The 15,138-nt window shown below is 42.3% G+C and overlaps 1 protein-coding gene and 1 long non-coding RNA gene across 7 annotated transcripts in view; one reads left to right on the top strand and one right to left on the bottom strand.

Annotated features, from left to right (window-relative positions):
- The window catches only part of LOC121282161 (CD99 antigen-like protein 2), a 162,523-nt gene that overhangs the window by 137,114 nt on the left and 10,271 nt on the right, over window positions 1–15,138 (top strand). For 3 of the 4 annotated variants that reach the window (XM_041195694.1, XM_041195692.1, XM_041195695.1), the window contains 5 exons: window positions 1,347–1,424; window positions 3,165–3,224; window positions 7,248–7,325; window positions 9,761–9,793; window positions 12,853–12,969. In XM_041195694.1, the coding sequence (XP_041051628.1) occupies window positions 1,347–1,424; window positions 3,165–3,224; window positions 7,248–7,325; window positions 9,761–9,793; window positions 12,853–12,969 (366 nt within the window). The remainder of the gene's footprint in view (window positions 1–1,346; window positions 1,425–3,164; window positions 3,225–7,247; window positions 7,326–9,760; window positions 9,794–12,852; window positions 12,970–15,138) is intronic. The other variant, XM_041195693.1, reaches the window with a different exon arrangement.
- Window positions 1–15,138, bottom strand: part of LOC121282162 — a 36,470-nt gene that overhangs the window by 15,073 nt on the left and 6,259 nt on the right. The window contains exons 2-4 of one of the 3 annotated variants that reach the window (XR_005944006.1): window positions 7,064–7,299; window positions 5,175–5,280; window positions 2,598–2,708 (exon numbers count right to left, since the gene is read on the bottom strand). This is a non-coding gene — a long non-coding RNA (uncharacterized LOC121282162). The remainder of the gene's footprint in view (window positions 1–2,597; window positions 2,709–5,174; window positions 5,281–7,063; window positions 7,300–15,138) is intronic. The other 2 variants (XR_005944005.1, XR_005944004.1) reach the window with 2 other exon arrangements.

Genomic DNA, 15,138 nt, shown 5'->3' with positions numbered 1-15,138 from the left:
TGAAAATTTTCAAGGTGTTCCTCTTTATCTTTAATTTCGTCCCTAGTAGTTTCCCGATGATGGATGTTGGGCTGAATGGTTAATAATAATAGTCTCCCTTCTTCAACCACAGAGTCACGTGTGCAATTTTTTTGATTCCTGAATGGAGAGAACTTTGGAAAGTTATAGCTAGGGCATCTGCAATGTTTTCCATTTCAAAACCCTGGTTTGGAAATCTTCTGATTCTGGAATTTGTCACTTTTTAATGCCATTGGTTTGCTTACGCTAATTTTGGTGAACCTGTGATTCAGTATCAGTTTCCTATGTCCAGCATGCTATCCTCTTTCTCTAATGTATATTCACTTCCCAGTCCTTACCATTTTGCAGCCATTTTTCAGTAATGGCAACTATCTTCTACCCTCTCAGTTGAATTTGCACCTACAATTAATTCAGTTTGTTCCCTGGTAGATGAGCTACTCCAGCATCCACAGAATTTTGCATTTGTTTTTATTTTAGGAAACTTTGGATGGTTGTTTGGATCACATGTCCTCCTAACCTGTCCTTCTGCTGTCATGTTTTTTTCAAGTATTCTCATGTTTCAGCCATGACACAGTTGGTAGCCCACCCCCACCCCGACTCTAAATCACAGGGTTCCGTGTTCAAGTCCCACACCAGAGCTTGAGCACAAAAATCCAGGCTAAAGCTTTAGTGCGGTGCTCCCTTGGTACTGCACTGTCAGAGGTGAGGCCTTTCGGATGTTAAACTGAGGCCATTATCTTCCTGCTTGGCAGGATGTAAAAAATCCCATGACACTATTTTAATGAAAAGCAGGGGAATTATCCAATATTTGGCCATTATTTATCCCTCAATCAACATCACAAAAAATAAGTTGTAATTTGGTCATTATCACATTGCTCTTTGTGGAAGTTTTCTGAGCACTTATTGGCTACCACAGATCCTATATCCCGATATGACTACACCTCTGAAGTACTTCATTGATTGTAAAACGCTTTGAAATGTCCAATGATCACGAAATCTCTACATAAATGCAAGTCTTTCTTTCTTTCATGATTTAATTACATTATCTTTTTTTTAGTTTTCCTCTATACCTGTGGTGCCTAATTTACAATTTCTGACTATTACTCTGCTCTCTTCCCTTTTGTCCCAGTGGTACAGTTCTTTTCCAATATTGGTGGCTGGACTCCATGAAACGGAACCTCCCTTTCCCACACCACAGTTTCGGTCACATGCTCACCTCTGGCTGCTGGAAATCTCTAGACTTGTTTGAATTATCCAGCTTTGCAAACTCACTTATTCCCCCAACTCACCCCGAACCTCTTTTGAAAGGATTTTCTTTGTATCTCTAGACCCAAATGACTTTGACTTGTTGGATGCTGTTGATGACAGTAATGACAACCGTGGCAAGGGAGGTAAAGGTGACTCAGGTAAGGAATGAAGGCAAAAAGGACCTGCCACCATTTGGTTATTTGAGCTCAAAGTCTATTTGGTACTTCATTTATCACTTAATAGAAAGTTACCTGTGGGAGTTTAAATTTTTTTAAAAATTCAAATCAGGAATGAAATAAAAAATTCAAGTTTTGCATCAGATCTCTGCATGGAAACCGCCTTCCAACTTAAATATGAAAGTACGGTGTTATTATGCCTCCTGCGATGGTTATCCTGGCATCGAAATCAGATATCTCATGGGAGGAGAAACTGTCCAATCTGAGACGACCCCAGGCAAAAGACTGAGGTCTTCAAAGACAAGCCTTATGATGTACTGTTTGCTGATGACTGTGTACTAGATGCTGGTTCAGAGCTGAATATGTAATGTAGTATGGACTTGTTCTCCAATGCATGCAACAACCTCGGCCTGATGATCAGTGTCAAGAAAACTGACGGAATGTACCAGCTTGCTCCAGGAAAGCCCTATCTTGAGCCCAGGGTTTCAGTCCATGACCAGAACCTGCCAGCAGTAGATAAGCTCTTTAATCTTGGCAGCACACTCGCTTGAGCTGTCTATATGGACAACGAGACAGATGAAAGAATTACCAAAGCAGCAGACTTCGAAAATCAGACTGGGAACAAAGCGGAGTAAATCTGTCTACCAAACTGAAAGTCCATAGAGCAATATTCCTACCCACTCCACTCTACACATGCAGGACTTGGACTGGGTATCAGCATCATGCCAAGAAGCTCAACTAGTTTCACCTGAGCTGCCTTCAGAAGCTTCTGGAGGTCAAATGACAGGATAAATACCAGACACTGAGGTGCTCACCTGAGCTGGCATGCCAAGCATCATATTGAGACAGTCACAACTGTGTTGGGCTAATCATGTAGCCAGAATGTCTGACACTTGCTCACCAAAGCAAATCTTCTATGGAGAGCTTGAGTCTGTGATTCGCTCTTATTAGGGGTCAAAGAGAGTGCTACAGGGACACCCTGAAGGCTTTGCTTAAGAGTTTTGATGTCAACTCCGAAGTCCCGGGAGAAGCTCGCCCAGGATCACTGCACCTAGTACAACCAAATATAAAATGGTGCAGCCTTCTTCAAAAGCAAATGCATATCAGAGGCGGAGAGAAAATGCAAGGAGAGGAAACCCTGAGCCAGCAACTCACCCAAAACTCAGCCACCTCTGGTATACTGTCCAATTTGCAGCAGAACCTTCCGGACCCTAGCAGTCACCCACTGGAATCCTACCAAACACTCTGAATGTTGAACATGGTCATCTTCGTCACAAAGGATGAACAAGACAATGTTAGCTTTTCACATTTGCAGTCATTCAGTTTAAAATTCAAATGGATGTACAGAAATAGGATGAGGAATAACTTAACTAAATTTTAATGACAGCCCCACTAAAAATCCAAAAGCACAGTGTGGTTTAGATTTTTAAAAGCAAGAACAACTGCTCTCACTCAGGTCCTGCATAAACAATGTACAATATTCTGACGACCATTAATCGATGATTGAAGTCTGATATGAGCAGAATGTCCTCTTTCAACCCCTGCCCATGTGCCAATATAATGTGGAAAAATGAGAACATTCAGTCAGAGGAATGGGCAGTGCTTACCGCTACAAAGAGGAGACAAGCTTACATATGAAAGAGTTATCGGAGAGTCTGAGATGAGAATATTCCTTTTTATATGTTGTTGCTCTTAGCTAAAGAGTTTCTATCTGTCCCACAGATCACCCTTCTGTTCCAGGCTCCAAAGGGAATGACAAACCAAAAGGAGGTAAACAAATGGGTAAGGAGGCTGTCACTAGAGCTGGGTGATCCATCCAGAGCTGGGTCAAACCAAATATAAACCTAAAGATTTGATTTAATACTCTGAGCCAGAGTTTTGAGACAGCTAGCAGAGTTTTCTCAAGAGACTGAGCCCTTTCTAGTAACAAAAATGTCTTTACACAGGCAACAACTAGCCAATAATCAGCCACACCACAGCAGACAATCAAAGCGGTCACTGCATATGCAAACCATCTCAATTGGCAGCAGTTATTCCAATCCAATCATCTACCATCCAATCAAGGAAGGAATTTTTCCACTCAGATTAAGGTGTTCCACTGAACATTTGCAGTCAGTTGAGTTTTGGGAATTATCATACACATCTGGAGAGGATGTTTACTCTTGTGGGAGAATCCAGAACTAGGGGTCACTGTTTAAAAAAAGGGGTGGCTCATTTAAGACAGAGATGAGGAGAATTTTTTTCTCTCGGTGGGCTGTGAGTCTTTGGAACTCTCTTCCTTAAAAGGTGCTGGAAGCAGAGGTTTTGAATATTTTTAAGGCAGAGCTAGATAGATTCTTGATTAACAAGGGGGTGAAAGATTATTGGAGGTAGGCTGGAATCTAGGGTTGAGATTACATTCAGGTCAGCCATGATCTTATTGAATGGTAGAGCAGGCTCAAGGGGCCAAGTGGCCTACTCCTGCACCTTGTTTGTATGTTCGCATACAAAAGTGGCATGCAATTTCAGAAAATCTGAATGCATTCATTATTGAAGATTGCTATCTAGCAGCCTTAATATCATGACATGTTCTCATTCACACTCACAAAATGAAAGTCTCATTAGCAAGCCCACACAGGACAACACAAATGAACAGACATAAGGCAGCAGCATTAGCTGCTACAAAGATTTGGCCATTGAATTAATTTGTTGGAAGGGGGAAGAGCAGATTTACAACCCACATTATAAACTGAAATTTGTAAAGGTTACTCGAGATTCAAAACATCATTTAAATATCAGCAAAACAATTAGTCTCATTGCCTATTCTTTCAAGATCTACTGAAGAGAAATTTGTTGGACAGGATACCATTTGAAAGCCAGATAACACAGAAATTATTCAATTTGTATTCTCTGCTGGTCTTAACTGCTGTGTTTTGATCTGTGACCTGACTATTTAGGGTGTGCGTATGTGACTCAGATACAGTCCGGCTGGTTGCCACAGAATCGGACCAGTGCATTGTTTCAGTGCCAGAACAGTGATGCTTTAGTTCCTAGAAGGATTAAAAGATACAAATGAAAGGCAGTGCCACTGTATGCCAGCAGAATGCTTCACCAACAGAATACTTTAGTATTGTCTCAAAGCAGAATTTGAGTATCACATCTGCTAGCTGTACGCTCAACTTAACTCAGGCTCAAATATGTTTTTTTCTTTCTGAGGCTGTCCAGAGACTATGTCCTTGGGCTTGTCTGGATTCATCCAGCTTTACTCGCAGCCAGTTGCAGTCTCCCTTCCTGTCGCTTACTGAATTCCGACTTAGCATCATGTCCCCTGATCTCCATAGATCCTCCTTATCTTCTACAAGCAGTGTGTGGCTATTAACAGCACACTCCTTTCTGGTCTACAAATAATCTGCTTATTAAAGCAAATTTAAACATTGCTCACCCTTTGTACCATTAATAATAAGTTATTTAGAAGCAGCCTTGCATGACTGCACGGTTCCACCAGAATCTACCTTTGACAGTGTTTCCTCCGTGTGGATGAATTTTGCACATGTTAATGGGGGCTGGTGCATGGCTTTATGATGTCTTTGTCTGTCGTCTTCCTCCTTTTTCTCTAATTCGCACTTTTTGACAATTGTGAAAATGTTTCAATTATAACAGTTTTTTTCAGGATGGTCACAGAAAGACGATGTCAACAGACACTCAGATATGCCACTAAGTCATTTTGAAACCATTTCAATGACACAGGCTTACCTCAAAAAAAAACCTTGTACATGAAGATCAACCCCTTCAAAATGATCCAAACCGCAAATATGTTGTAAAAGCCTAAAATGCTGGAAATACTCAGCAGGTCAGGATACTTTTGCGGAGAGAGAGAGAAACAGAGTTAATAGGTGGGATTTAACCACACCACCCCCCCCCCCAACCCCACCCAGGCCACACTACCACCGCAAACAAAACCGGTGGGTTGAGGTCAGGTAATACATGAACATTTAAAAAATCCCAGACCCAATTCCATCTGACTATTTCCAAGCTTAACGGACCTGGGATGGGTGGGAAAGCAACCAACATCCTCCCAGGAAGCTGGTTGGTCATTTTGAAATTGTAACAAGGCTGCGTGCCATTCATTTCACCTAGCTGCCAGGTTTAACTCTGGCTGGGTGGGTTCCTGGGGTGAGGATTGCTTCGTGGAAGAGGCAAGTGCCTTAACAGCGCTGCTGGCAAGCCAAGAGGAACAGGAATGCTTTCCCTAGCCCCCCCAAGCCCAGTAGAATTGAAGATCGGACCACACCCCCTGCCCTGATCTCCGAGACTAAAGAAGGGACTCTCCCCACCCTCTTTCTCAAATTTGCTGTGACATACTTCCTGAAAAGTTTGATTTCCAGAATGCTCAACTCGATTTGCAAATGAGAGTTTCAAGGTAAAGTCCATAAGCTAATCATAATCCTGAATTAATTACTCGAGTACATTTATGTGCACATCAAAGTATTATCAGTGTTGGATTTATGATGTTTTTGTTCTCTCTGCGAAATACTCATTTGCTGTAAGACTGAAGCAAATAATCATTTAGTTTCTTTCAACGAACCTGGATCCTGGTACATCTGTTAACTTTTGATCCTGTGTGCTAATATTCACAGATTCCTGTGCTGATTTTATTCTGCATCAATAGTGAGGAGCTTGCTCTGCCTCCTTAGCTCTCTGGGTGTACTATCACCATCAGCCAGACCCTAGATCAGAGAGTGTCTGAGGTATCTCTATTTCCTGAAACTGTGGTCTAGCCTAAAATAAGATGTAAAATTCAAAAATAAAGAGAGTAAACTGAAAGAAAAATAATAAGCTGGGAGATGCATGGAAACTCAACTTGAATCCAGACTGGGACACGCTTTGTGTCATGGCTGTGAGGAATCTCAAATGATATTCATTCAAGCTTTTCCTGAAAAGGAACCTCACCACAACAGAAGATGATCATAGTGAAACAATCCTGCTTATTTGGTTTCCTGCTGTATGTTGGATTTTTTTTTCAGACTAGATTAACAGATTACATCAACTTAAAGTGGACATGTTTAAGATAAACCCCACCTCCCTTGCCATGTGAATACTGTGAAATTGCAGAGTTATTCCAGCCAAGCATTGATTTGGAATCATTAGTTTGTTGTACAGCAAAGAACACATCACTTACTTTTTTTCAAAGGTTGTTTCGACGTTGACATGTTTTGACAGTTTAGTTATAAGCAAGGTTGGCCTAAATTGCATCATGTCACATTTTGGATAAGAATCCATTCAATCATTTGTGAATTTCCAACTATTGCTATCAGATGCAAAACATTAACCAGTCAATCAACTTGATATGAAAGATACGTTGACAGCTAGTTGACACTAGTGTTCTTAGAGGGGGAGATTGTAGTGTATAAATAAGGCCTATTTGTGAGAGCTGTCCCTCTTTCCAATAACATTATCCCTTAATGAGCTGCAGTCTGCTCCTGATTGGCTTTCACATGTCAACATTTTCTCTTGGGTTGGAAGGTCTGTACTAAATAGAGTACACTGTGGACATTTTTAGAATATACAATATATATTAAGTCCCATTTGCCTTGATGTGGTGATGTACTATCAACAACAACGACATACAAATATCAACCCACCTGATCAATTACAATGGGCAAATTCCACTTGTCATTGGCAGATGAGCACAAATTCCTGAATTGTCATTCGACATTTGAGGTGTTCAAACCCTAGAATATAACTTGCACTTAAATACCTGATTCCAGGGTGCACAATCACATCCCATTGTATTTAACAGTGATATCATCTTCTCTCTATCTGTAGGTGCCTCTGACATTTCAGATAAAGACCTTGAAGATCTGTTGGATGATGGGAGCTATAAACCAGATAAGAAAAAGTCAGGTAAACATCACACTGTTGGGTTCATACATTTGTTGGTTTTCACACGTGATTGGATCAATATGTCGCATAACTTGTGGAATAATTGTTGGATATCAAAAATAAATGGAAATAAAAGTTACAATACAGAAACTGGCCATTTAGTCCATTCAGTTCAGGTTGCTGTTTAACCTCTACTTGAGCAGTTTTAATCACATGGACGCCCTTTGTTCCCATTTCCCTTCAATTCCTTTTCTTTCATCTACATTCCAATTTTGACATAGGCTGGGATTTTCCGGTTCTGCCTGTGGCGGGAACCGCCGGTTGACTTTGGGCGGAAATTCCCGGTGGGATCAGAAAATCCCGGCCATAGTTTCTGCCTCATGCACTAAACTTGGAAGTGAATTCCACACCCTCACCACTCGCTATGCAAATATGCTATTCCTGCTCTGTTATAAATCTATTTCATTTCATTGTGTATCCCTTTTCCTTGACCCCTTAAATACTGCAACGTCATCTTTTATTTACCTCATCCTATCCTTTTAAAATTTTTTAACACTTCTATCATATCGCACTTTCATCTGAATTTTCAACTCCCCTGAGATTAAGTCAGTCTATTCTCAACCTCTGTGTCCCATTTGCCCCAGGGAGGAGCTTCCAATCTCCTTTGTGCCACCTCTAAGACTGCCTATTGCCACCTCCGTAACATGGCCGGAATTTGCTCTTGTCTCAGCTCATCTGCTGTTGAAACAGTCATTCATGCCTTTGTTACTTCTAGACTTGACTATTCCAATTCACTCCTTGCTGATCAGCCACATTCTTCTTTTTCAGGTTCCATCCTCTTGCTGAGAGTTAGATGGAATGTTGGGCCAGTTGCTTTTTGTTTTGTAAGCAACAGCATTATTCCTACATTCAACCCTCCATAAACTTGTCATCTAAAACTCAGCTGCCTGTCTCTTAACGCACACCAAGTCCTATTCCCCTCTCACCCCAGCCAGGTCATTGACCTACTAGCAATGTCTTGATTTTAAGAATCTCATTCTTTCTTTCTTTCAAATCCCTACATGACCTCACCCCTGCCACCTGACCCACCCCCCAACTCCCCACTGTCTCTGTAATCACCTCCATCCCCACCACCCTCCAAGGTATCTGCATGCCTCCAATCCTGGTTTCCTGTAAATCCCAGATTTTAATTGCTCCACCACGGTGGCACCTTCAGCTACCTAGGCCCCAAGCTCTATAACACCCTCACTACACCTCTCCACCCTCCTTTAAATCACTCCTTAAACCCCACCTCTTTGACCAGGCTTTTGATCATTCTGACCTAGTACCTCCTTATATGGCTCAGAACTTTACCTCTGAGGCAAGATTGGGTAGCCTGGGGTTCTTTTCTTTGGAAGATAAGAGGCTGAACGGAGATTTAACTGAGTTGTACAAAATTGTGAGGGGAGGCATATTAGAGTCGATAGGAAGGATCTATTTCCGTTAACTGAGAGGCCAGTAATCAGGGGGCATAGATTTAATCTAATTGATGAAAATATTAGAGGAAAGCTGGAGGGTCATTTTTACACCAGAGGGTGGTGGAACTCACTGCCTGAAAAAATGGTAGAAAGAAAGAAGCAGAAACCCTAATCTCATTTAAAAAGTACTTGGATAGGTACTTGCAGTGCTGTAAGTTACAAGCTTAAGGATCAAGAGCTCGAAAGTGTTTTTTTTTATTATTTATTCTTGCATAGGATGTGGGCGTCACTAGTAAGGCCAGCATTTGTTGCCCATCCCTTATTACCCTTGAACTGAGTGACTGGCATGACCAATTCAGAGGGCTGTTAAGAATCAATCACATTACTGTGGATCTGGAATCACATGTCAGCCAGACCAGGTATGGATGGCAGATGGGTTTTTATGACAATCAGTGATAGTTTCATGGTCACCATTACAGAGATTACCTTTCAATTCCAGATTTTGTTAATTGAATTTTAAATTCCACTAGCCGCTGCGGTGGGATTTGAACCCATGCCCCCATAGCATTAGCCTGGGCCTCTGGATAGCTAGTCCAGTGACATTACCATTACACCGCTTTCTCCCTATTAGATTGGATAGCTCTTGCCCGACTGGCATGGACACAATGAGCCGAATGGCCTCCTTCTGTGCTGTAAATCTGTGTATTTCTATTACAACTGTGACTACACATCAAAAGTACTTTGGTGGCTGTAAAGCACTTTGACACGTTCTGAGGTTGTGGTAGGTGCTATATAAATTAAAATCTTCCTTTCCTTCCCTTCTCCTCTGCAATAGAACATTCTTAAACAGGATCAATCACGGCCTTTAGTATTCTACAAAATGATCCAATATGGACAGCCATATTTGGACTCCTGTTCACAGTTTCCTGCCACTCTCTCTGTCCCCTTTTTACGGTCTTTGTGGTGAGGTACCAAATGACCTCTTACCTTGTTTTCTAGGTGACAACGTACCCTCTGATGACCAGGATCAAGGTAAGTGTTCCTAAATCAAATTGCATTAAGAGGTAACTTGATTTCTGGCAGTTGTGAGCTCTGTCCCATGGAACACACTGAGGAGCCTATAGCGTTGACAACTTAGGCCAGTCAGATCTATTATCAAAAGGGATTAATTGCACGACTGTGGTGGAAGTTTCAGATGGTCACATCTATATTTCTGACAAATGTAAAAGTGTGCTTGCCATGTTCTGGTGGATTTAGGAACTTAAGAACAGAAGGTGGCCATTTAACCTTTCAAGATTGTGGCTAATTTGTATCTTAATTCCATCTACCCACCAGGGCTCCTTAACCCTCAGTGTACTTGCCTAACAAAAATCTATTAATCTCAGTTTTGAAATTTTCAATTTCCCTAGGCTATTGACATAATGCTGCACACTTTGGTATCTGTGTTTAAATCGTGGTCTGTGTTGGTATTGGTACCACACAGTCATTGTATTCATCCACACAGTCATTGCCGGCTGCAGTGCCAAACAGCGGCTAGACTCTGGGCCTAAGGTATGGAGGTGAGGTGCAGAGGTTCAATGTGCATTGTCAGAACAGCACTTAAACCGCGAGTGATGCTGCCCCTGGAAGGCAACAAGTTGATTACAGTTGCCTCAATGGGAAAATAAATTGGAAAAATTGTAGGTAAAATAAATTCTCCTGAAAGAACTCATGTTAAGATATCAGTATTATAACTTTCCCAAAATAATAATTTTTTTTATTCATTTACGGGATGTGGGCGTCACTGGCTAGGCCAGCATTTATTGCCCATCCCTAATCGCCTTTTAGAAGGTGGTGGTGAGCTGCATTCTTGAGCCCCTGCAGTCCATGTAGTGTAGGTACACCCACAGTGCTGTTGGAAAGGGAATTCCTGGATCTTGACCCAACAGTGAAGGAACGATGATATATTTGGTGAGTGGCTTGGAGGGGATTTTCCAGGTGGTGGTGTGTCTGCTGCCCTTGTCCTTCTGGATGGCAGCGGTCATGGATTTGGAAGGTGCTGTCTAAGGAGCCTTGTTGAGTTCCTGCAGTGCATCTTGTAGAAGGTACACACTGCTGCTACTGTTCACCGGTGGTAGGGGGAGTGAATGTTTGTGGATGGGGTGTCAACCAAGTGGGCTGCTTTGTCCTGGATGGTGTCAAGTTTCTTGAGTTGGAGCTGCACTCATCCAGGCAAGTGGAGAATATTCCATCACCCTCCTGCTTTGCGCCTTGTAGATGGTGGGCAGCCTTTGGAGAGTCAGGAGGTGAGCTACTCGCTGCAGGATTCCCAGCCTCTGACCTGCTCTTGTAGCCACAGTATTTATATGGCTAGTCCAGTTCAATTTCTGGTCAATGGTAACCCCCCAGGATTTTGATGTTATGAAAAGATTTTTATAGTTTATGTAATAGAACATCCCAAAGTGCTTCAAAGAGGCACCAAGTGAATATTGATGGTGGGGGAGGGAGCATTAGGAAGGTGCCTGAAAGAGTGGCCAAGGTTTTTGGGGAGTGTTTGAAGAGGGGAAGGGAAGTAATAGGGTGGAAGGGTTTGGAATGCGTTTGGGTGTGGTACTGAGGCAGTTTACAATTCTGTGACTAAAGAGATTGGAGGAGCATATCAAGTCAGGAGGGCATGCCCAAAATGTTGTGTTGGAGGACTTTATAGAGGTAGGGAATGATGCAACATAGATTTTCAATTCAAAGCAATGGGGTATTGGAGGGGGGAGATATAGAAGTTGGCAAACAGGTGGATAGGAGAGTAGGGCTTGGCACATATTGCACCAAGACTTTGGCAGCAGTTGTGTGGCAGTTTTTGAAGGTTAGAATTGGCCAGTTGGCTCAGAATGAGATCAGAGTAATGGAGCCATGGTGTGGATAAGTGTTTTAGTGCTCGTTGGAGTGAGATCATGGCAGGTGAATGATGTTTCTGAAAGGAGAATTGTCACAGTTGCTGGTAGTTAAGATTTGAGGCTAAAACATTAGCTCCAGACACCAAGGTTCTGCATGTTCATGCAGGGAGATGTGTGGGATTGGGTGCTGGAGTTCACATTTCAGACCACTGACCTTTCATAAGAACTGGAAAAAGTTAGTGATTTAATGGATTTTAAGCAAATACAGAGGCAAGGAAGGGAGGGTAGGAAGTTAAAAAACTTAAGGGAAGGTCTGTGATAGGGTGGAAGGCAGGAGAGATTAAATCACAAAAAGGATGATGGTGCGAAGCAGAAGTGGGTGGCAATGGGACCAGTAAACAAGTGATGAGTCTAAAGGGAAAAGCAGAATCATCAACAGCTGCTGATATAGAAAGTGGGGGCAGAGGTCATGATCTGAAATTATTGAGGTCAGTGTTGAGTCCAAAAGACGGTAAAGTGCCTAATCAGAAGGTGATGAGGTGCTGTTACTCAAACTTATGTTGAACTTCATTGGAACATTATAGGATACCAAGAATAGAGAGGTCAGAGTGAAAGTGGAAGGAGAATTAAAATGCTACTGGAAACTCAGGGCTTCTTCTTGAAACACTACAGTTCATGTCGTGAAGGTATTCCCACAGTGCTGCTTTTCAGGGAGTTCCAGGACTCTGACCCAGCAGCAATGAATGAAAGAACTTTTTATTTTATTTGTTCATGGAATGTGGGCATCGTTGGCTAGGCCAGCATTTATTACCCATCCCTTGAACTGGGTGGCTTGCTAGATAAGCTATTTCAGAGGGTCTGGAGTGACATGTAGGCTAGACCAGGTAAGGACAGCATGTTTTCTTCCCTAAAGGACATTAGAGTTTTTACAACAAATGACAATGGTTTCATGGTCATCATTAGACTTTTAATTCCAGAGTTTTATTGCATTCAAACCCAGGTCCCCAAAGCATTATCCTGGGTCTCTGGATTACCAGTCCAGTGACAATACCACTAAATCACCCTTTAGGATACTTGTGAAACCTCACAACACATAGCAACTGGTTTTAATGTAGAAACTGTATTGAAATAAGATCAAGTAATAAATGGCAGCTAACATTATGTTATTCGTGTTGAGAGATTGTCATTGTGCCTCATTCAATATTTCCCTTTCTCTACCAGTGGCTATACCTGAAACAACAATAGCTGGAATCGCCAGTGCTGTGGCTGCTGCTTTGCTGGGTGCAGTGTCCAGTTACATTGCCTACCAGAAGAAGCAATTATGTTTTAAAATGCAAGGTACAGTACATTTGAAGTGTTACATTAAATTCCGTAGAATTTACAGCACAGAAACAAGCTACATAGTTCAGCTGCTCTATACCGGTGTTTCTGCTCCACATGAACCTCCTCCCACCCTACCTCACCTAAACCTATTATTTTCTCCCTTGTGTTCATCTCCAGCTTTCTCTTACTATGCTATTCAACACAGCCACTCCTTGTGGTAGCGGTTTCACAGACTCACTGCTCAGTGTAAATAAGCTTCTCCTGAATTCCTGATTGAATTTATATGACCATTTATATTTATGACTCTAGTTTGTCTCATACTGCTACCTACTGGCTACAGCCAGCATTCCAAAGACAAGTAGAAATCGCCCCATTGACACATCAGCCATTTAAAAAGGAAATGTGATCGGGGTTCCTGAGTTCAATCCCCTGGACCCTGCTGTGTCAAGTGGGTCTCTGCTGCTGCACGGAGGAGATTTTGTTTGGGAGGAGGGGTGGGGGCAGGGGAGGGCAATATTTGTAGCGCTCTGTTCTGATTGGTTGCTGCCAGAAAGTGCACACACACATGTGCAACATATATGAGAACTTGGGTTATGCTCAGTTCGATACTTTCTGCTGTTAAATCTGATGGAGAAAGTTATTAGGAGCACACATCAGTGAGGGGTCCCACCTGAAACATGAAGCTGCTTATTCTCGTTTCAATGCAGAATGGCTTTTAGGCACATTCTGCATTTTCTATTTACATTTGCTATTCTATTTACGTTACATTAGCATTCCTTTCATGATTTTTTTTTAATGCTCCCACTGTTGTTCCTGAAATAAAAGCAAAAAGCTGGAAATCTGAAACAAAAACAGAAAATGCTGGAAAAAACTCAGCAGGTCTGGCATCATCTGTGGAGAGAGAAACGGAGTTAACGTTTTGAGTCCATTGTCCATGGCCTTTGTCCTGATTCTGGCTTGTAATTCTTTCTGTAATAGTTTTTCTCCCTGTTTACTTTGGATATCACTGAAGATGATAACGCAGTAAATTATTTTACAACATGTTTGTTAAAGATAAGGAGGATGCAGAACTGCTCTGCTGTCTAATCTTTCTTAGCTTTGTCTCTTCAGTTGAGATCACAAAACAGTGTAAGGTGGTCTGGTTCTAACCTGTGCCACACCTGACGAATTCCAGTAGTTACCAAGTTGTAAAGCTCCTTGATTTTACCTCTGTGACACAGGGAATCGCAAACTCTCCCAAGGATTTATTCTGACTGTGCTCAATTGTATACATAATATACATGTAGTTCTGGGGATGTGGCCAAATCCACCAAGATTAGCTATTTATTGCCTGTCCTTGGTTACCCTATGGGCCTTGAGTCAACCACTTAGGGTGGGGCTCCAGTCTCCTATAGGTCAGACAGGGTATGTGTGACAACGTACTCTTGAAGTGCACTAGTTTTTTTTAAAAAGAACAATTTGGCAGCTCCCTCCCCCCTCCCTCCTCCCCGGGCTAGTCCAGAGTATTTCTTTAATTGAAGTCTCACAACCTGGCCATGGTGCGATTTGAACTAACAATTCTCTGGTTTGCTAGTCACGTGTTATAACCATTATCTTCCTATATCCTTCAAACTAGAGACATACCTGGCTCTCCAGCCAGGCAAATCTAGCCCATTTTGAGGTATTTATGTTCCTAATAATTCAGCCGAGTAACAAGAGCAGTGAAACTGAGGTGTGTCCATCATCTTAGGTAGCTGGAAGGATGCCGACGACTGTATCCTTCAGTGCGCCAGCATTTGAACCTCACTATTGTATTTCACTTCATTGATGCTGCACATACAGCAAGACCGGACTCTCAGCAGCAGCGTGGATGGGGACGGTGACTTCTCCCGGAATCTTCAAGTTTTAATCTCCTGTACGCGATTGTGATCAAAACCTGGAGAATGTGGGGGAGGTGGGTGGGTGGGCGGTTGTTTTGTTTATTCGCTATTAGGGGAAAGGTTATTTGGGGAATAGCTAGCAGTTGCAGGTGGGATATCCTGTCGTGAAATCCTCAAAAATATGTCCAAACGCTTCCACCCCGAAGCATGTCGAGGTCAGAGCTGCCACTACCAGTTGAGCTGAATAGTCCCCAGGGGCTGTTTTTCTGCCAGCTGCTTGGACACCGTCATTTATTTCTGACTGCAGGTACGTCAAGCGCTCCAC

This window comes from Carcharodon carcharias, chromosome 9, assembly GCF_017639515.1.
Source record: "Carcharodon carcharias isolate sCarCar2 chromosome 9, sCarCar2.pri, whole genome shotgun sequence".
Taxonomy (NCBI): Eukaryota; Metazoa; Chordata; class Chondrichthyes; order Lamniformes; family Lamnidae; genus Carcharodon; species Carcharodon carcharias.
This window is presented reverse-complemented; position numbering and strand designations above follow the sequence as displayed.